At 33.8% G+C, this 21,361-nt stretch overlaps 1 protein-coding gene and 1 long non-coding RNA gene across 2 annotated transcripts in view; one reads left to right on the top strand and one right to left on the bottom strand.

The window, feature by feature from the left end:
• The window catches only part of NAALADL2 (N-acetylated alpha-linked acidic dipeptidase like 2), a 1,375,347-nt gene that overhangs the window by 646,493 nt on the left and 707,493 nt on the right, over nucleotides 1-21,361 (top strand). The window contains exon 6 of the mRNA XM_063602605.1: nucleotides 8,799-9,300. Within this exon, the coding sequence (XP_063458675.1) occupies nucleotides 8,799-9,300 (502 nt within the window). The remainder of the gene's footprint in view (nucleotides 1-8,798; nucleotides 9,301-21,361) is intronic.
• Nucleotides 1-21,361, bottom strand: part of LOC130541382 (uncharacterized) — a 35,906-nt gene that overhangs the window by 8,698 nt on the left and 5,847 nt on the right. The window lies entirely within an intron of this gene.

A 21,361-nucleotide genomic window follows, 5' to 3' on the forward strand; every position in this document is an offset into this window, starting at 1 on the left:
AAAAAAAAAAAAAAAATCTTGACTTTGTTATCAGTTAATTGCAAGTTAAGTTTTATACTTTCTTAGTAATGAATGAACTTCACAATTCTTGGTTTTCTTTCCATTACTGTATTCCTACTACATAGGAAAATATAATAATTCACTTAAACTATTTTTCAGATATAAAATTAATATATATGATCTTTAGTTTATAAGGAACACACCATGCAGTTAATCTAAAACTGAATCATATAATGGTAGTATTTTGGGTTAAATTACCAATTTTAATTTTCTTTAGATTGTAGCCTAACAGTGTGTAAGCTGAATACTAAAATTTTAGATTTGGATCTTACTCTTGGGTCCTTAAAGAATAGATTTTCAGAATTTACCCAATATAGATTTGGGAGGTTAACATAATTTTGTTACTAACAGAATTTTAAATGAACATAGACATACTGTACAAATGTGTTTCTCTGAGCTCTCTCCTTCTTTCCCACAACTTAACCACAATATCATGATATATTAACACTGCTTCCTAAAAGAACAAGTATGAGAAAAGCTATTTCGGAAAATAAAAAGTGCAGATGCTAGATGTACTGAATTACCACTGTAGGCCTTAAATAGTCTTTGTGTGTTATGATTTTAGGAAACGGAGGAATATAATTTTAGAATAAAGCACTTCTAGTTCATAGAAACCTGTTACTTTTTGAAAGTAAAGATATTTAAAAATTAAACCAATAAAGTACCTTTGAAACATCTGAAAAATAGAGTGCTTTAGTAGCCTTGTGTAGATACAAGCTTCAACTCTCTGTTCTTGGAAATCCAAAAGCCATAGTCAAAAAGCAAAATTCACCCTGGCTGAAAAGATGAAAAATTGCAGTGTATCTATCAAGCTATGAGGCTCCTCCTGGCAGATAGCTCTCAAAGAGCCAAGTGGTGATTGTCTTGAGGTGTTAACTCTTGACACACTTTGAAGCCTTCTTTTTCCAGTGTAAACTACACATAGTAGGGAGTGGACAGGATGAGCCAAAGGGTTTTAATATCTGAAAACAGGTTGGCAGCAGGTTGAATGTGAACTGTAACTGTCACGTTCTTAGCAGAGTTGCTTTGCTCTTTGTCCCTCAACAGCAGGAGAAAAAAAAAAATTGTAAATGTTGTTAAGAAGAGACAATAAAGTAGAGGTTGTGGTCTTTTCCTCAGAGCACTGTGCTTGGAAGCAATTTTTTCTTATTCAAAACGCCAGTGCCAGGAAACATAGCCTGCCAGAGTGCTGTGGAGGGAAAATAAAAAGATCTGTTAGGTCCTGAATATAGTCAGAGCAGATCCGGAGATCTGAGGATCTACATAGGACCATTAAGATTGAAGGACCCTGGAGACTCCTGGTGCTTAGTGTCACTTTAGTACCATAAGGAGGGATTAATAAGCCAATAAGATGCATTTGCTAACATCATGCTAACTCTGGGAACTCTTAGAAAGCCTGGATGTTTAATATTTAAAAGAGTAGGTTTTGAGATTTAGCATGCCAGCTCTCCTACTTACTAGCTGTGAGAACTTGGGAAAATAATTGCTGAGCCTCAGATAACCTCATCTATAAAATGGGGATAATAATAGCACTTAACATAGGATTGTTTCATTAAATGACATAATGGAGGTAAAGACCTAACTTTATAGTAATTCTTGGCTCATTTTAAGTGTTCAGTGAATTGTGAATTAGCATATAATTTTGGATGATACATCACGGGGATATTGTTACTCTGTACATCAAAATCTAAGTGCAAAAGATAAAAAAGACATTAATAGATTTCTCTGACTAGATAGAGTATATTCTCAATACAGAAATCTGCAACTGCAGAAAAAGATAACAGAAAAAAATAAGATTAAAAACAAACCCTTCAGCTAAGACTGACAGCCTTGTATATTAACAACTGAGATCAGGCAAATGCTGATGGAACTCAAGAAGACCCTGTAGACAACCCTCTTTGCTATGCCTGTAGTGAAGCTCAGAACTACATTAAAAGTCAATTACAGTGGCTTTCTTTTAGCCTGAATATTAAAATTTTTTCTCCTCCACTCTTTTTCATTTTGTAGGTTTGTGACTGTATTTATCTCATGTATGTGTGTTTCTAGCGTAAGCCACTTCCTACACTCTGAAGGTAGAAAGTATGTAAATTTGATAGAAGTAAGTACAGTAAATACTTCTAGAAACAAGCAGGAAAAGATACTCTGGAATCTAGGTGGAGGTGGAATCGGACAACAAAAAGGACCAAGAAAAAAGGAGCCCATGGCAGGAACAGGAATTATTTACACACCCCTGAGAAAAAGAGTTTTGTGATATTAGTGAGACTTAAACTTATGTGGTAGATATCCTAAATAATACCAAGTGTTCACACTACCAGTTCAGGACACCCATAAAATTTATTGCTTTGGTTCATACTAATCAGCTCTTCTGCTTGCCAAATCCTGAATTGAATTATATAATTCTGATATTTAAAAACTTTACCATAAATATAGGAACTCAGGTGGGCCCAACTAACCATCCATTTAGGGTGTGTTACACAAATTGCAGTTGCACACAGGGCCCCAAAGTTTGGCCTACTCGGGGGAACTAGCAGGTGCTCATGCATATGCAAATGATCTAAAACAAATTTACACGAACTGACTGGGTTTCACCAAATATTTTTTTTTTTCAAATGGCTTTGACTACATTTTGCAATTTATAGCTCATTAATTTGACATTCTATAAGCATACCTTTTACATGTCATTTAGTGATCAACATAACTCAGGCTTCAGGGTGAAGTTTTAGTTGATGCTATCCAACTTGATTATCCACTGTGCCTAAATTCAGTGTACTACTCATTTTAGAGTAGGCACTGACTAATTTATTTTTCTAAAAATAAAGCACAAATAATAATTTCCTTTACTTTATATATCCTATTTAATCTATTAGTGAAGCATGAGCAACAAATAATTATTGTCATTTCTTTTATGTGGTTGATGTACAAAATTGCAATTAAATAAAGAATTCTTGATGCATTTACAGATACTATAGCAGTTGCCAAGACCATTTCACTAAAACCACAAATGGAAAAAAAAATCATTATACTGAAGAATTAAGTCAGGAAACAGAGTCTTCTGAATTACTATTTTTATAGTTTTATTTTTTGCCTTGCTCTCAAGTTGATAACATTAAAGCTTTCAACAACAAAAATTTATTCCACAAACATGGACTTTATTTGTATAAAGTAGGTTTATACTGAAAAATTTATGTCAAATGATTTTGCCTATAAAGAATATTCTTAAACTTAGATTTAAAAATTCCTATGGGTACTATGTAGTTCACTGTTGCAGTACCTAAAGCAATACTCCACAAAGATGCATAATGAATGTCTTTTGATGATGCCCTGACATTTCTAAGAAATGCCTTTGCCTCAAATCAGTCCACACAAACCAGCAAATGATTTGACATTGAAAGCTTCAGGAAACACTATATGAATATTTTTATCATTTTACAATAAAGATTTAATCATGGATTGTCATAGGACATTGAGATTCTGCCTTACGTTTTAAAGCTAATCTGCTAGAGTCATTCATTTATTTTACTTGTAAAATAACTTTTACAAGTAGGAAAGCCTTTATATGTGTTCTTAATTCTAATAAGATCTGTACAATCTTTTCTACTGTTTGAGTTAAAATATTATCAGTAACATTACAGTCAACGAATCAAGTGAAACTTCTTTGATAAACATGGTGTTCTACAACAAACATTTGTAACTCAGAATTACGATTACACATCACCAATTCCTGGAATATTAAACAGAATTCTTTACGATGGAAAAGCTCTGTTGTTCTTTGAGTAAATAGACCAAAAATCACGCTGTAATAAGATATAGTCAAATGTAATAATGAATTTTATATAAATATTAGCCAAACTTCTCTTTTATATATCTGAACCATAGCTAATGATTAACAAGATGCTTCCCATTTTCAAAGGCATTTGGTACACAGCTTTATTTCTCAACATCTCCAGGTCTTTGTTATTAAAGCCTGAGGTCTCAGGTCATAGTTTAATTTAGTTAACCATGTATTTTAAACTTGTAAGCGCCACATATTTCTATTTTCTTGGCTCTATAGAATTCGTGGAAAAAAATAGTGAATGACTGCAATTATTATTATTAGTGTATCACTAATGTGTTAGACTATGTTTTGAGCACATTAAATAATTTATCTCATTTGCTCTTCATAATAACTTCAAAAATGTGGTACTGTTATTATTTCTGTTTGACAAATGTGAAGTTTAAGCATAAATGTATTAAGTGTCTGGCTTAAATTACATAGCAAAGCCAGGATTTGAACCAGATAGCCTCACTATGAAGTCCACTCATTTAGAGTTTTACAAGGTCAGAGCATTCATGTAATAAATTCTCTCATTATGACTGCTGAACAAGAAAGAAATACTGCTGTGATCATATTCGTAAGTGGCATAAGTAATATGTAACATTTAAAAAACACTTTTGTCTAATCTGTATTATCTAAAATATTTGCCAGACACTGTGTTAGGCTAGGTCTGCAGCAACCAGAGATTATATTTTACATATTAAATTTTCATTTTATTTCCATACTTATCTTTATTTCCATATAATTTACTTTGTTTAAGCCAGTATTTGTGAAATAGCATTCAGAAGAATCAGTTTATTTTAAACTATCATATGTTGAATATAGATGGATATTCATTATTATTAATCTAAGTCTGTCACAGTCCAGAAAAATACCATTCAGTTCAACTTGTATCTGTTTTATTTTTATAATAGAGGGTTAAGTGTATGTAAAAGATAAATGTCTTAGTACGTTGAATTTTAAAAACTGGCCTTTGGTTGTAGGACTGGATGGAAAGAGATGTCACCTAAGTGAATAAGATCTGTTGAAAATATGGAAAATATATTACACTTTTCATAATAATTGCATTTTATAAAACAGACCATGTGGCACAATATAACATGTAAGGGTGTTACAGATATTTCCATCCGTAGAAATGTCAGAAGTTTCTATAAATTCCTGTATACTAAAGTATATCTCTTTTAGATAATTATTCATGCAGATTATAAAATCTACTAAATGTACTTTTTAACACTCACATGGGGTAATCTTAAAATAACATGACAATACAAACTAACCAAATCATCTGCATCAGTAATAAAAAAATGAATGGCATTATTATGTGACTATGTGCAAGACATGCTGATTTTGCTGAATATTTGTCTTTAAATATAAAATTTTCATGTTACTAGGGAATTTGAAGCTTCTGATAAAAAGAAATGTGATATGATTTTGTCTCACAGGGCAGAGGTGTTTTTAAGACAGCTACATTCTTGGTGGGAACCATAGAATAATTTATGCTATCTCAAAGCTGAATGTTACTAAAGTTTTATTTATTTGATAGTTTCTTTTTTTGTTGAGTTCATTTTATTTATATATATATATATATATGTTTTAAGTGAAGCAAACAAAACTATCAGGGCAGAGATTTATGTTTACTTTTGCAAAATGTCTATACTATTTTTAAGGTAAATAATTTTATAGAAATAGTTACTAATTTTATATATGTATATAATACATTTATATATACTATATTTACATGTATTTGATACATAAAATATATAAGACATATATAGTTGATTTTACCAAGTTAGTGATTAAAATGCTTTATCATATATGTCATTACATACTCATTTCCGTAGTAATTTCCCTGAAATACTTTGGAGTTTGTTACACCAAGTGACTTCATCTACCTTTATCCCAGATGTGACTCTGCTGGAAGATAGAATTTAGTGAAAATTTAATAATGTGTAATGAATCCAAAAGTGGTAGTAAGGGTGTCAGGCAGATATCCATCATAGTGAGGAGTTAATATGTGTATCTGCATTACATTCTAATTGATGGCTCTGTCTGATGTTTGAAGACCGTTAAATTGCTGATGTACATGTGATGGAATGCGTATTGTCAGGCTAGAGATGAAAACTCTGCCTCACCATTGCAGTTGGCTTTTAAATGATTTATAGAGAGGTGACTTTGAATGTTTGTATTAGAGGTCAGAATTAGAGATCTCACATTTCTGTAGTAACTCCCATGTGTCAAGTCTTTTTTGAGCATAAACCAAGCTCTACGATTCAATGTTTTTCAAAAAAAACCTTTAGAGAGAGAGACTCTGATTCATTAAAATGGGAGAAAAAAATCTAGAGAACTGCACGGAAAAAATGTCTGAGTAAATTAATCAGGAATGCATAAGCTGAACAGTTAAAGAAGTAAGCATAATATCATTTCAAGATTACAGCAATTTACTGATGTTTAGGCCAAAGGGAAAAAAAAAATTGACTAGTGCTAGGAAATTGCAGTTTATAAAGCACATTAAAATAAATTGGTTTCTAAAGTGTCTAGAGATTCTTTATTCTACTTTCTTCATACTTTTTTCTATCCTCTAGTATTTTCTTTTGACAGATTCTTTAAACCCAGTGAGATTCAGTTTCTTCCTCTATAAGTTAATCAGCTATCACCTAACCTATCTGAATAGCTATCATTAACGTCATACGTTACTTCCTTTCTCTGCTTGTCTTGATTTGACCAGAGACAGAATTCAAATGCTACACTTCCTTGAATCATTTGGGAAACAAGACCAAACAAGAAGAGATGGAGGGAGGGAGGGAAAAAGAAAAGCAATGTAGAGCCATGAGAATATTTAGTATAACGTGGTGATTTTTATATTTTAATCTCTACACATAGACTAAATGTTAAAACAAAGCACCAAACACTATAGTGTGTGTGTGTGTGTGTGTGTGTGTGTGTGTGTATTATACGTCCTCCTCTCCATCTCCACAATGTCTTGCAGAATTATATAATTATTAACTCCCTACCAATCCTTGACAGTTCTATCTCCTCTAAGAATAGAAATGTTCCTTCTAACTCATACAGCCTATCCACTACTCAATAGATGCTTTAGGTTTACTATGTGAATGCATCCTGATGAGAACACTACAAAGTTTATATTATTATTATACCCATTTCACATACGAAGACCCTGTGTTGTAGGGAAGTTAAGTTTTTTGACCAATGTCAGCTTTTCCTAGTTTTTTCCTCAGCATCTTTGGCCCATGTGCGCTATCCTCAGCCATAGAATACCACTCTAGGTTTTTCAAATGGGGCATTCTTATTCTCTCTTTGTGTTTGTAAATTTTCCCCTTCCTGGGTATCCTCCTCTCACACCCTCCTCTCTTGCAAAAGCAACTTAGAGGTCACTTTTTTTTGTAAATTATTTCTCATATTTTCTGCTAGAATCAATCACCCCTGAGTTTCCCTGACACTTTGCATATTTTATCTGACTTTTTTGTTTGTTTGTCCATTGTCTCTCTGATTTGGTGGGTCCCTATTTGTGGAATAAGGTCCTATTTATTTCTGTCTTCATTACCTATCTCTGCCTGACATGCATTAGGTAATCATCTTTATTGAGTCAATGCTAGGTAAGAATGATTCCTAGATTTTAAGGCAGCATATGAAAATACTAGTCAGAATTACAGTTTTTATTTTATAAAATTTAATATTTAGTTATATTTGAATTTTCTTAAAAATTTAGGAAATTTTAATTATATGGGCCTCAGCTAGCCAAGATTGGAGATATTTATAGCCATAATTCTGTGCATAATGCCACTCCCTTTGCGAAATCCTTGTTTTATCTTTTTCATAGAAATTTACCTGTCTACCACGATTCCTAAGGCAATTAGCTAATCAATTATCAGTTGAGCTGTGTTCTTTGCCCACCACAGTGGGACACACAGAAAAATCATAAAACATAGTGAGGGATCTAAGATCCAGCTGGGGTGACAAATCTAATACACAGAAAATTTAAGTATAAATACTCTTAATCTGCAGCCATAATACACCAGTGGGTTACTGAATACAGACTTAAGACCACTTGCAGTTAATTAGCCCAGTTTTCCTAATACCACTTGGCAGGATACAACAAGCTATCATCCAAAGCTGTGCAGGGGAGAAGAACCTCCATCTGCCACTCCTGTAGCAAGGTTATGAAACCAAACTCTCCTAGGCTGGCAAAAGGCTTTCCTCTTTGGATTGATGCCATCCCAGACTTTTATTTAAAATTCACTGAGCCAGGCCAATTCATGTCACTAATTTCTTGGGACATCTTGGTCCTCTCTCATACTCTTAAAGTTGTGTAATCTTTTTGGTAACTTAAGAATCTGTAACATAACAGATTTTGCTTCTTGTAGAATTCATACTTCATTTAGTTGTTCTGCCTATTTTTATAATGAATTTGTGTTTTTAAGACTAGCTCTGGCAATGTAATCATTCCAGGGTTTTTATTATTTTTTCCCTTTAACTTACCAAATCACAGCTTTATTACTTTTGCCTTTAATTTTTAAAAGGTATTTGGTAACCATGAAGGTTTAATTTTGCCTTCTGCATTGCATCATCCTTCAATGTAAATGTACATTCATGACTGTTGTTATTCTCCTGAGCTTCAAAGATTAATGGTGTGTGTGTGTGTGTGTGTGTGTGTAATTTTGTTTTCTCATAGCTTGCCCACTAAGTACCTTCTACTTTCATTTTTCTTTTGTCTTCCTTTCCTATAGTAACATCAACAGAAAATTATAAGATTAATTAAATAAAATATGAGTTTCTATAGGGAGAATTTATTTCCCTGTATTATAATCATTAAACACTCAATGTGGCTTACTGTTTTGTTTTCACTTTGTTAGTTTTTTTAATTGTGTGTTTATTTTATTAAAATATATTTTTCTTATTTTCACAGGTAAAAAGATGGCCTATCAGAAGGTCCATGCAGATCAAAGAGCTCCAGGACACTCACAGTACTTAGACAATGATGACCTTCAAGCCACTGCCCTTGACTTAGAGTGGGACATGGAGAAGGAACTAGAGGAGTCTGGTTTTGACCAATTCCAGCTAGACAGTGCTGAGAATCAGAACCTAGGGCATTCAGAGACTATAGACCTCAATCTTGATTCCGTTCAACCAGCAACTTCACCCAAAGGAAGGTTCCAGAGACTTCAAGAAGAATCTGACTACATTACCCATTATACACGAACTGCACCAAAGAGCAATCGCTGCAACTTTTGCCACGTCTTAAAAATACTTTGCACAGCCACCATTTTATTTATTTTTGGGATTTTGATAGGTTATTATGTACATACAAATTGCCCTTCAGATGCTCCATCTTCAGGAACAGTTGATCCTCAGTTATATCAAGAGATTCTCAAGACAATCCAGGCAGAAGATATTAAGAAGTCTTTCAGGTAGGTGAAGAAGAAACAGATGTTGTTTGAATGCATTTCTTGGGAAAAATGTCTCACAGGGGGTATTGAACTGATGATTTTTCATGGTTCAAGTCAGTTTTGCAAGCTGAGAAACATATCACCACAACAAGAATAGAAACTTCAAAGAGGGGAGCGCACATTTTCAGATTTATGGTACTGCAATATAAATTTGTGATGCAGTTTTATTAATTACTAGTAAGAATCATAACTACTATAGAGACTAAAATTCTCCAGACACTGTATTTTCTCCCTCTTGGTGAGCCTTGTTAGGCCAAATTGGGATGCAAAGATTGCCAGATATACAGGTAATAAATACTAGGACATTAGCCATATGATTAAAAACTTTAATGACATCAGAATAAAATAAACCTGCTTTATGGGCTGAAGTAACTCTTCAAAAGTTTCACTGATGTCATATAACTAGTGGATAACTTGGAAAAGCTTCTTGTTATTTTATTAGCATACATGTTGAGTTGTAAAAGGTTTTCTAGTTTACATATTTAATGAAGTGAAGAACTAGATATGCAAGATGAGGTATTACCTTCCACATATATCTTCTATATTTGCAGAATAAGAATAGTCCTAGGTGAATCATGTACGTTGTTTGTAGGTAGAGAGAGTAGTGAGGTACTACTTCTCCAGACTATTCTTTCTGGGTTACATTGATTTGTTACAGCCAAGATGTTGGCAGGTGTGCATTTCCGGGAATTTTCTCAGGGAAGCATGTCCACTGAAGATGTGTCACTTAATTCATGTGCTGAAATACCAGGTGTATTGGTGTTGGTGGATTCTAATCCTCTAATCCTCTTCCTGAAGATTAGGCCTCAGTGACTGACAGGAATGTGTTTCCTATACCCTTCTGTGTCTGCTATTCCCTTTTGTATAACCATCCCTGGACATTTAATATGTGGATAATAACACTTTTCATGATACTTCCCAATGTAAAATTGTTTACATTGAGCTGAAAGATATGCTGTTACCTTATAATGAATGATTGTATCATTCAGGACCCAGTGAAGACGTCAGAAAACTTCCTGAATATTTGAAGTAGAGAAATGCTTTCATCAGTGATCAGGAACTGATAAGCCAATCAGGGGATACTCAGGTAGCCCAGAAATTCACAAAATGGAGCCATTACTAAACCTAGTCTAGAGGGAGAAAGCGATGGGGCTGGAATGTCTGTGCACACAAGGGCAGATAGCGGGGCATAACCTCAGCTGGAGACACCACTGAAGACAGAGAGAGGGAAATACCTCAGCTTCTCTTTTACTCCTGCCACTAAGTGTCCTAGCAGTTGTCCTGTTGGCTGAAACCAGCAAGAGACTGCTGACTTACAACCTGAGAAACTCATTCTGAAGGGATCCGCTGCCTGCAATATAGGCTGGAGCAGAAAAAGGGAAAGTTGCAGATAAATCTAACTGGCTCAGGATGTTAGTAGAAAACAAACCAAGAAAATAGAAGAACTCTTTAAAACTGTTTTTACTTTAACTTCATTATGGACATCTGTTCTATTACAAAATGTCTTCTGGAAAAGGATCCATAGCATTAATTTCTTTTTAATGGTAAGGACAATTATGTGTTGTTTTTTTTTTCCCTGAGCATCTGGTTAGTTTTTAATTTATTGACACAATGAATACCATAACCTAGCCTGCTTCCTTTTTTACTTTGACTCTTAGTAAGTTCATAGTCAAATTTGTATTTGTAAGTTTATAGGAACTTCATAACATGCATTTTATTTACAAACTAAGCTACATATTTATTTTCCCTCCTTATATAACTTTGGCTTTCTTTGTCTTACTTGTTTTAATTCTTTTTTCAGCACCGTAGTCATCTTTAAAAGCTGGCTTATGTCCACTTTGCAAATAGGCAACTGATTATAAAATTTAAAATAAATAATAATTACATTAAATTATTCATTATTTCTCTCAGAATGGAAGCTGCATGATGGTAAGGATTACATTCCAGTCTTACACTCCAAAATCAACAAAGTAACATGTATGTCAAAGCTAGCTCTGAAAGCATAACCACTAGCAATTACACTCCCAGCTAGTACTCTGTAGTTAGACACAGATTAACAATTATGGGTCCATGAAGTAGCCATATTTGTTTTCTTTATTGAGATAACATACTTTCTTCTTCAAAACAATTGTATTTTTGGTACAAATATCTTCATAAACATAACAGCTCCTCATCCAAAAATAACTTCTCCCTCAATTGTCATCCTAACCACATGTCATTATGAGTCTGTGTTTACTGAGCCATCTCAGCCTTAATTCCGTACCTCCTAGTAGTAGCAGATCCCTGCTATTGCTTTCCATGAATTTATTAACAATTTTGTGCTCTTACTGGCCCACTCTTTTGTTCAATTGCTGTATCTCTTTTCTATTGGTTCTCTTTTCCTGGACATGCTCTAAACCTATGTCAGTTCTTATCAAATAGCCTAAAAGTTGTGCAATACAAAATATATTATTTTTATAATAGACTGCAGACTCTATAAGAGAATGGACTAAACTTGTTTGTCCACCATTAAAGTGCCATCATCTAATAGACATTGAGTAATTATTTTCTAAAGAATGAAATGAATGCATGAATAAATGAGAAACAGATCTGTGTTTAATTCATCAATTATATTATGTATTTTAAAATTTTATCATTTAGATTTTTCATATTATATTACAATTTATACACAATATTATGAACATAGTATTTATTTATATTTTATGATATAATTATTTTAAGTTATATAATTATATTATGATTACTCAGAGGATAGCCTATGCTCTGATTTTAAAAAAGTGGCAACTTATATCAAAACCAGGTACTGTAAAAATATTAAAGTATCACTACTGATGCTTCAGTTCCAGTTGAGGCATAAAGACAATTGATGCTACATTTCTAAGACCAACATGTAGCATGTAAAGCTTGAAAAAAATGAGAGTATGGCCCCAGAGATGATTATCCATTTTTGGCTTATGAGAGGTTGGAGAAGCAAAAGCTAGGGAGAATGGAGAAAGTGAAGCATTTTTGAAAAAGCTGCTGATGTGCTATACGTCCCAGTCTCTTCTCAAGAAAGAAGCCTCAAATCCAGTGGAAAAAGTTTAACAAAACTATTTGGAAGATGTAGGGGTGGCAAAACTACTTGGAATAACTTGATATCTTTCTCATTCAGAGAATCCAGCCTCCTACCTCCCATATCTAAGTGATAAGAGATTCACAAGCTAGTTGCTGATAAAAGTGCAAAAGAAGGCCGGGGGCGGTGGGGAATGCCTGTAATCCCAGCACTTTGGGAGGCCAAGGAGGGTGGATCGCCTGAGGTCAGGAGTTCAAGACCAGCCTGGCCAACATGGCGAAACTCCCTCTCTACTAAAAATACAAAAATTAGCTGGGCATGGTGGTGGGCACCTATAATCCCAGCTACTTGGGAGGCTGAGGCAGGGAGAATCGCTTGAACTCGGGAGGCGGAGGTTTCAGTGAGCTGAGATTGCACCATTGCACTCCAGCCTAGGCAACAATGTGAGACTCTGTCTCAAAAAAAAAAAAAAAAAAAAAAATTTGCAGAAAAAAGAGGTAGTTGTTTTAGGTGGCGTACGGTAAATTGTATTTCTGTGGATTCTATCTGGATTGAGAGGGAGAGGGCAGGAGGCTTGGAGAGGGGAGAAGCTTGAGGTGTGTTCAGAGGCCTGGGGGCTGTAAGCAGGAGCTGGAGGAGGGTATATTAGTACTCATGTCAAAGGAAAATGAGAAGTCTCCAGTTGTAGAATAAATGAGTCTCAAAAAAACACACAGAGCACACACCAGAAAAAATTTCAGCTGAGAACTCATCCTGAGTAAACACATTCTCTGATTTGCATTGAAGTGTTGATCACCAAAGTGATTTAATCCTTTTGCAATTTATTCTAGCTTTTGTTTTTATATTTGCATCTTTTCCCAATGCTAATTGCTATATTCTCCAATACACTATTCTTCTATTCCTATTCTCCAGGATGAAATGTCATTATTATCCTTTTGTGGACCAAAGATGTTCGTGACTCTCTGTCAAGTGCTTGTCCCTAATCTAATCAGTTTAAGCCAGTTGAGATGCTGGTTATCTTGTATAAACCATGTTTACCTAGGATGGTTGAGAAAGCTCTTTAACTTAGAAGAAGCTTGAATGTCACAGGTACAATGTTTCATTTCTATTATATAATAAAGCCACCAAGCCTCTAATAATGTATTTTTTTATTTAAAGAAATGACATATACACACACATATATAATTGCTGTTTTGCCATTGAAAGTAATGGCAAAAGCCGCAATTACTTTTGCATCAACCTAATAAATTCTGAAGATCATAAGCATATTTCTGAGCAGATTAAGTATGTTGAAAACTTCAAAACATAGTTTGAAAATATAATATTGTAATAATAAGATATTTGAATGGATAAATTAATGAGGTTTAGTTTATTTTTGAAGGCAGGAATGTGCTTGCCTTTGACAGCTGTCGATGCTGTGAAATGGTGAGACAAAAAGGAGAAAATGTGTTGTTTTCTAATTATGGCTAATATAATTTCCTCTTCTTAATGGAAAGATCATTATGGTTCTTTCTAATTATAAGTGCAATATGTACAGAAAATTATAAAGAATAAAGTAAAAACCATCCATAATCCTACCTCTTTTTAGAAATCATTGTTATTTCCTTCTATCTTTCCCTATCAATCAGAAAATTGTATTAGGCCATGTATATTTCTTTAACACCTGCTTTAGAATTTTTAAAATTAAAATATTAGAATCACTTTTCAAGCCAATAAATATAGATTTAAATCACTACATAAAATACTGCCTGGTATTCCATTACATGGATGTCATGTAATTTAACCTATTTCTTATAAAGGGACCTTTAGGTTTCCTCTGTAAACATTCTTGTACATAAATCCAAGTGTGCCTATTTAATTATTCCCTTCTGATAAATTCCTGGAAACAAATCACAGCTTCAAGGAGTTCAAATTTGTGTAGTTGTTTGCTTTGTGTCACCAAATGGTCTTGCAGAGCCACCAGCCTTCCAGGTCCTTATTTTTTATTTGTTTTTGATAGGCCAAAAAGAATGTTGATAAAGGTTTTCTCTATGAATTGACCACGTGCATTTCATTTCTCATGTATGAATTACTTTTTAAAGGAGTTTCCCCGTGGCTTTTATTGGTTCTTTCCCATGGTATTTATAGGTTCAGAAACTAAAATGTCATAATAGTAAAGCAGTCAATCACAGTATGTATGGTACCCCATCTCTTTGGATTTCTCTTACTAGACACATTTTATTTTCTGACTGCACAAATAAAATGAATAAATAATAAAATACAATCTCTAGAGATGTATCTATTTGTAAGTGTTTGCATTATTTGGACAGGGCAATATTTTTTATCATTGATACAAGTAAGCAAGCATGAGTTAATTTATATTGTGAAATGATCTTTATAAGCAATATAAAAGACCATATTTTCTTAGCTGAGGGTTAACTCTTCAAAACATTTAGAAAATGTTATAAATTGGCCAGGCACGGTGGTTCATGCCTGTAATCCCAGCACTTGGGGAGGACGAAGCAGGCGGATCATGAGGTTAAGAGATTGAGACCATCCTGGCCAACATGGTGAAACCCGGTCTCTATTAAAAAATACAAAAATTACCCGGGCATGGTGGCATGGGCCTGTAGTCCCAGCTACTTGGGAGGCTAAGGCAGGAGAATTGCTGGAACCCAGGAGGCGGAGGTTGCAGTGAGCCGAGATCCACCACTGCATTCCAGCCAAACGACAGAGCGAGACTCCGTCTCAAAAAAAAAAAAAAAAAAGTTTTAAATTATCTTCAACAATACCATGATGAATAACATCTTGTCTGGAAACCTAGTTAAAATGCTGCTTCAGATATAGGCATATTTTAGTAATTACTTAATGTAATACGTTGAAATTGATTCCTAAGTCTCGTTTGTTTTCTGTTCTTCTAAATGTACTTTTACAAATGATCTTCTCCCTTTTCTCTTTCTTCTGTCTCCTCTTCTTCCTCCATTACACCCTTTCAGCAACTAAATAGTATATTTAGTTATCTTATGTGTAATATGGGTGGTACATTCTGTAGTACTAATTAAACTTTACCATTGACACTATTTGATTAGGTTATCTGGCTTTAATGACATTAAACTAAAGGAATGACAAATTTACTGCATATATACTGCCACTTCCTGTGTCATGCTCCATGTCCATTAATCATAGCACTCTTTATCATTGTACTCAGACCTTGCCTCAGAATCCTTCTCCACCCAACATTCTTGAAAGCCCTTATTAATTGATCAGAAGTACACAAGAGAGGATTTTCCATTCTTATCCTGTGATATAGCTATGATGGATCAAAAGATACAAATAAGTTCATTTAACTTATAGGGATGAATTTTTCTTTTCTGGAAAGATAAATTCCATAATTTTACCAGGACAACTATCAACAGCAAGAAACACAACTTATGACCACTCTGTAATGCCAAAGAGTTCAAAATCTTAGAACCCTTCATTTTAACATTTAGTATATTTTTATGGTCTTTCCTGACAAAATTGATCTGCTGAAAGGAGAAAATCTCTGTCCAATCTACCTAGAAACAAAATATATATAATTAACTTTTTCACCTATGTCTTTCTCACCAGTACTAATTTACCATCCCGTGATATAAGAAAATAAGCACCTGGGCTGCTTTCCTGTCCCCTTCTTTTAACCCAGACATTAGGTTTGTTTACTTGTTACAGTGTTGATGTCTTTCCTGTGCAAACAGTTTTCTGATTTTTTTAATCTCTCCCTTTCCACACCTGCCACCCATGTTAACTTCCTTCCATTCAAGAACCACGGCACTTCATTTACCAAAGAATGTATAATTGAGCAAGTTTCCTGTTCAAGACAGCTGACGACTTATACATTACCTCCAGTCTTAAATGAGGGAGGCGAGGTAGTCCTTACCTATAGGTAAACTGGCTGTGGAATCCATGAAGAACCACAGAGTGTTTTTATGGTTATCAGGGCACTAGAAAGGCTAATACGAAATAGTGGTTTGTCTCTCCTCTGACCCCACAAGAATATATTTTTCACTGACATGCTTTTGTACAAACATAAGATTTTGCTGTTGTTTGATGATGGTGATGTCATCAGCAACTGTTCTCTTCTAGTCTCCAGCCTTACTTTCCAACCATTTTTTTGGCCCCTCTTCACATTATTGTTGTTCCTATTATTATTATTTTTTGTACTTTGTCTTCTCTATTCTTCATGTTTTTTGTCCCTCTCTAATTTCAGTATTAAAGTGAATGAGAGTAGGAAGATTGGGAGACATGAAGAAAGCAATAAAGCAACTGCTATTTTAATTAGAGAAAAACATGTAAATGCATGCACATAATTCAGTGTATGCAAACGATAACAGAATGAATTTAACAGTAATAGAGTGATGGCTCCTAAAGGAAGTAATTAGCTATCCTATCGTTGATCTCTCCAGATAGCAAATGTACATTGTCTGAAGTTTAATCAGAAAAGGAATACATAGGATAAGATTGATTTAATTATGCATAGTGTTTCATTGCTCTGAACCTTAAGTAAGGCAACTTCTTAACTCGGAGTTTCTCAGTGTTATGCAGAATGGCATTAATTGTATTAACTGGATTCAACTCACAGATCCAAGCTTATGCCCCTCGCAATCCTTAGGTATTTGGCTAAAGCAGCACCCACCAATGGGAAGAATAAAGATTGTTGACAGTGGGGCCTTTGACTGCAATAACTTTCTCCATCTTAACCTGTTAAAATACTGTAAAATACTGTTTGAGATCTGGCTCAGGTGCCCACTCCTTCATGGAAATCTCATTGATATCCCATCAGCTGAATTCTCTATTTCCCTTTGCAACCCACAGTGCTTCAATTCCTCTCATTTTGTTGGCATGAATCACTTTCTGTTTCACAGTGGAGAAAGAACTATGGGTCTGGCAGAGTTTAAACAGCATGTAGGCACTCAGTAAGTCTTTACTGCATGAGAAAATGAACCAGAGTACAGATCTTCTTGATAAGCCTTCATGTCCATTAGGATTATCACTTTTTTTGAAAATGAAAATAATGTATACTTCTGGTTATTTATACCTCTTATTGAAATTTTAATCATACATATATATGATTCACATATATATAAATGGCTATGTATGTATGTGTGTATATTTATATATAAATTCATATTTTATACATTCATATATTTATAGATTTATATATAGATTTATATATATTTATATATTCATACACACACACATACACGAATCCTAATCCATGCTTTAGAAATTAAGCAAGATATTTGAGAATACACACACACACACACACACACACATCCCTTTGATTTTTAAACAAATTTTATTTATGTACTCATAGCATGTACTAAAAAAGTTGATTTTGAAGATAGAAGATTTTTTTTCTCTTACATAAAGATGAGCTGGATGTCTACTATACTCCAGGCCCTTGGCTAGTCACTCTATAGTTTTTAATGACATTCTATTTAATCTTGAGAGCATTCTTTTTCTATAAAGAAGAAATGAAAATAAAGATTTCACAAAAGGTATTTCCATGATCACAAGTTTTCAGGAGGTACAAAGTGGATCCCCTCACAGGTCTTTTTATATCCTGCTAGTTTCAGCTTCAGGAAGAGGTTGTCTCAGTCTGGGCCATTTCTGCCTAAAGGTTTGCTTTCTTACTCTTAATGGTCAAGTTCAAAGGATTCCATCTCTCTCCTCCTCAGCCCCTGTGCATTCACACATGCACACAAATTATTTTATCCATTTGGTTACAAACTGAGATTAGGTTAGTTACTTTCCTAGTAAGCAAATGTCCTTTTCTTAATCTTTTTTATTAAGTCTATCTGATGTAAAGCATCAGGACTAAGTTAGAGTGTTAAGGATCAAAATGTTGGAACCATTAATTTTTCTAATTTATGTTGTATTAATTAGCGGGATCTATTTTACATAATTGCAGTGATTATCTTCTACTGTCAATGAACTATTTCCATCAGATATATCAGGATCATCTGTGATACTGGCTGCCTATTCTGAAAATTGATCAGTCTTAGAGCTAGTCACATTTTTCTTATATCTTTTTCCGGCATTGACTATAATATGCTTTTCCATCCATCCACTTCTTGATCTTATTCGTTCCAAAAAAGGAACAGGATCAGTCAGTTGTAGTACAAGGGAATAACAAATGTTTTACTTTGAGAATCAGATATGTCAATTTCCTGTGGATTCATTTGACTTCCCGACACTCATGCTATAGAAAAGTTGGTAATGATCACATTCAGTAGAGTGCGGTGTAAGTTACACATGGAAAAGTTGAGAACTGTTTGTATGCTTCTCTCTTTCACGTTCCTGTTTAATGTCAATGAAATCAAGATTCCTTTGAAATTTGCAATTTGAAAATCCTAATCCATGCTTTAGAAATTAAGCAAGATATTTGAGAATTTCATCTAAAACCATTAATTCCATAATCTCATAGGAGTGATTTACAGGGGAACATTTAAATTAAAATACATTTTAAAATAGATTATTTATGCAAAATGTATCGAATCAATTAAATATTGTAGTCACTTAAAATTTTTTCCAATGGATATTTCTAGCTAATGAGAGAGAAAGTAAAGTTGCTGGGCAATTCAGGTACCAAAAACAGGTGATGAACACCCTCACTCTACTGGCCCCATCCTGGGAAACTATCACTGAATGGATAGGTAATTTTATTTTTGCAAATTGTAGATGCCTGTATGACCAGTGTAATGTTTAATTTTATGTAGCAACTAGGCTAATACATGGTATCAAATGTTTGGTCAAATATTATTTTAGATGTTTCTGTGAAGGCATTTTTAAGATGAGATTGAGATATAAATTAGTAGGCTTCGAATAAAGCTGATTACCATCCATAATGTGCGTAAGGCTCATCCAATCCGTTGCAAGCTTTAACAGGGAAAGACTGGCCTTCCCAGAAAAGAGGTAATTCAACCAGCAGACTGCCTTTGGACTCAAACTGTGTTCTTCCCTGGGTCTTTAGCCTGCTAGCCACCCTGCAGATTTTTGACTTGCCAAACATTCACAATTGTGTGAGTCAACTCTTTAAAATAAACCAATCTAGCTCTTTTCATACACAAGCACGAACACACACACACACACACACACACACACACACATCCTATACATTCTGTTTCTCAGGAGAACCCTGTTTTATACATACAGATTTATATAACTGAAATAAACCAATGTAATATGGTTGCAGTTGTAAAATTCTAGAATAATTTAGTCAGTCCTTAGGGTTTAACTAATAATATGAAAAATTGATATTGAAATTTTTAGAAATTACCAATGTTCATTATTATCTTTATTTCATTAAAAAATTTCAGATTTTTTAAAATGTGGTAATATTAAGTATATGAAAGCATAGTATTTGAAATTATATTCTATGTATCTAACAAATACTTCAAATATATTACTAAAAATGCTTAATCATTTTCTTCAACTTATTCAGTTTGTGGCATCAAAATGTAATCAACTCCCCAAGCAAAAATTCACTTTCCAAATTTCACAAAGTATCATTCTTATCTATAAAAAAATGGTATTGAAGTTCTCTTTCCTTTCATTATAACTGGAGAAAATATATTAAATTTTATATGCCTGATTTGGGAAATCAGTTTCTGTCTTCAGTAACTGATTGTGTGTTATATCTGGGTCTTTTACAAATGAAGTGCCCTTCTATTGCTTAAAAATTGCTTTCCTGTGCAACATGAGGTAGTAATGAATTAAATCCAAATGAGCCTTATATACACAATGTCATAATATGTAACTCATCCCCTGTGGAACTTTTTTATTATCTAATACAAGGCAAGCTAATGTCTTCCTCTCATGGCTCACTTCTCAGACGGGTATGCAGCTTTCAGTATTAGAAATAAAGAAAGAAAACTATGATTTGAGATCAAATTACCTTTTTATAAACTCTCTAAATCACAGAGAGCACCTTAACATGTCCTGAAATATGCAAATCTAATTCTCATAGAACAAGAAACAAAAGAAGCAGTTCCAATTCTATGGAGTACATTTGTATCTGTGAGAATAAAATGAAACTGAACATTTTTCTTTGAACAGAAATGTGTGCAGGTGATTTTACCTTCAAGAAAAATAAAACAAGTGTGGGCGTTTTCTCTCTATTTCTTTGGTTGGTTTCATCATATTAACTCTATTCTGTAGGGAACAACTTGTAAGATCAGCTTGTACCAATATTGTAGTTCAAGCTGCTACATAGATTTAAAAGCTCTAATTTATTAGCCTGATAATTTTTGTAACTTGATGAAACACATCAGATATTCCCTTATTATAACTTCCTTAGGCTTATCTGAAAGGTATATTTTAATTAAACTGGATATTTCAAAATATGTCTTGCTATTTCATATGGGCAAAGAGCAAAGATAGACAAATATTTATTCTATTCCATTGGGACAGCCAAGAAAAATTGTGTCAGGTTTTTATAAGCTGTTATTTCTTGTGGTTTTTCTGAAGGTTTTTCTCTTGGGGGTGGCCTGGGCAGATTTTTTTTCTTCATCCCGTTTGTGCCATAGCTAGATCTGAGTCGATTGCTGCTGGGTATAACATGTGGTCCAGATCTAAGCCTTTCCTCCACTTTCTTATTTTAAGTTGAGAACAAATTCCTATAAGATCTGTTTTCGATGGTTTAATTTTTAAATTATATTTCAATCAAATAATTAAAATCGCATACAAACATAAGCAAATTGTCTATGTAGAACAGTGCAAGGGAGTTAGAATCAAGGTCAAAGCTATAAACTGTTATGGGGGAAAGTAGACACCTCAGCTTTCTAATTTAATGATTTATGCTGTTCTTAATCAAATTTATATTCCAATTTAAAAGTAACACCTGATAGCCTATCATCGCAAGATGCATTAAAGGTCTCTTTTAATGCAAGTGTATTTATTCATGTTAACAAATATTTATTGAGGTCCTACTGAGTGATGGGTACTGAGCTA

This window comes from Pan paniscus, chromosome 2 (genome assembly GCF_029289425.2).
Source record: "Pan paniscus chromosome 2, NHGRI_mPanPan1-v2.0_pri, whole genome shotgun sequence".
NCBI lineage: Eukaryota > Metazoa > Chordata > Mammalia > Primates > Hominidae > Pan > Pan paniscus.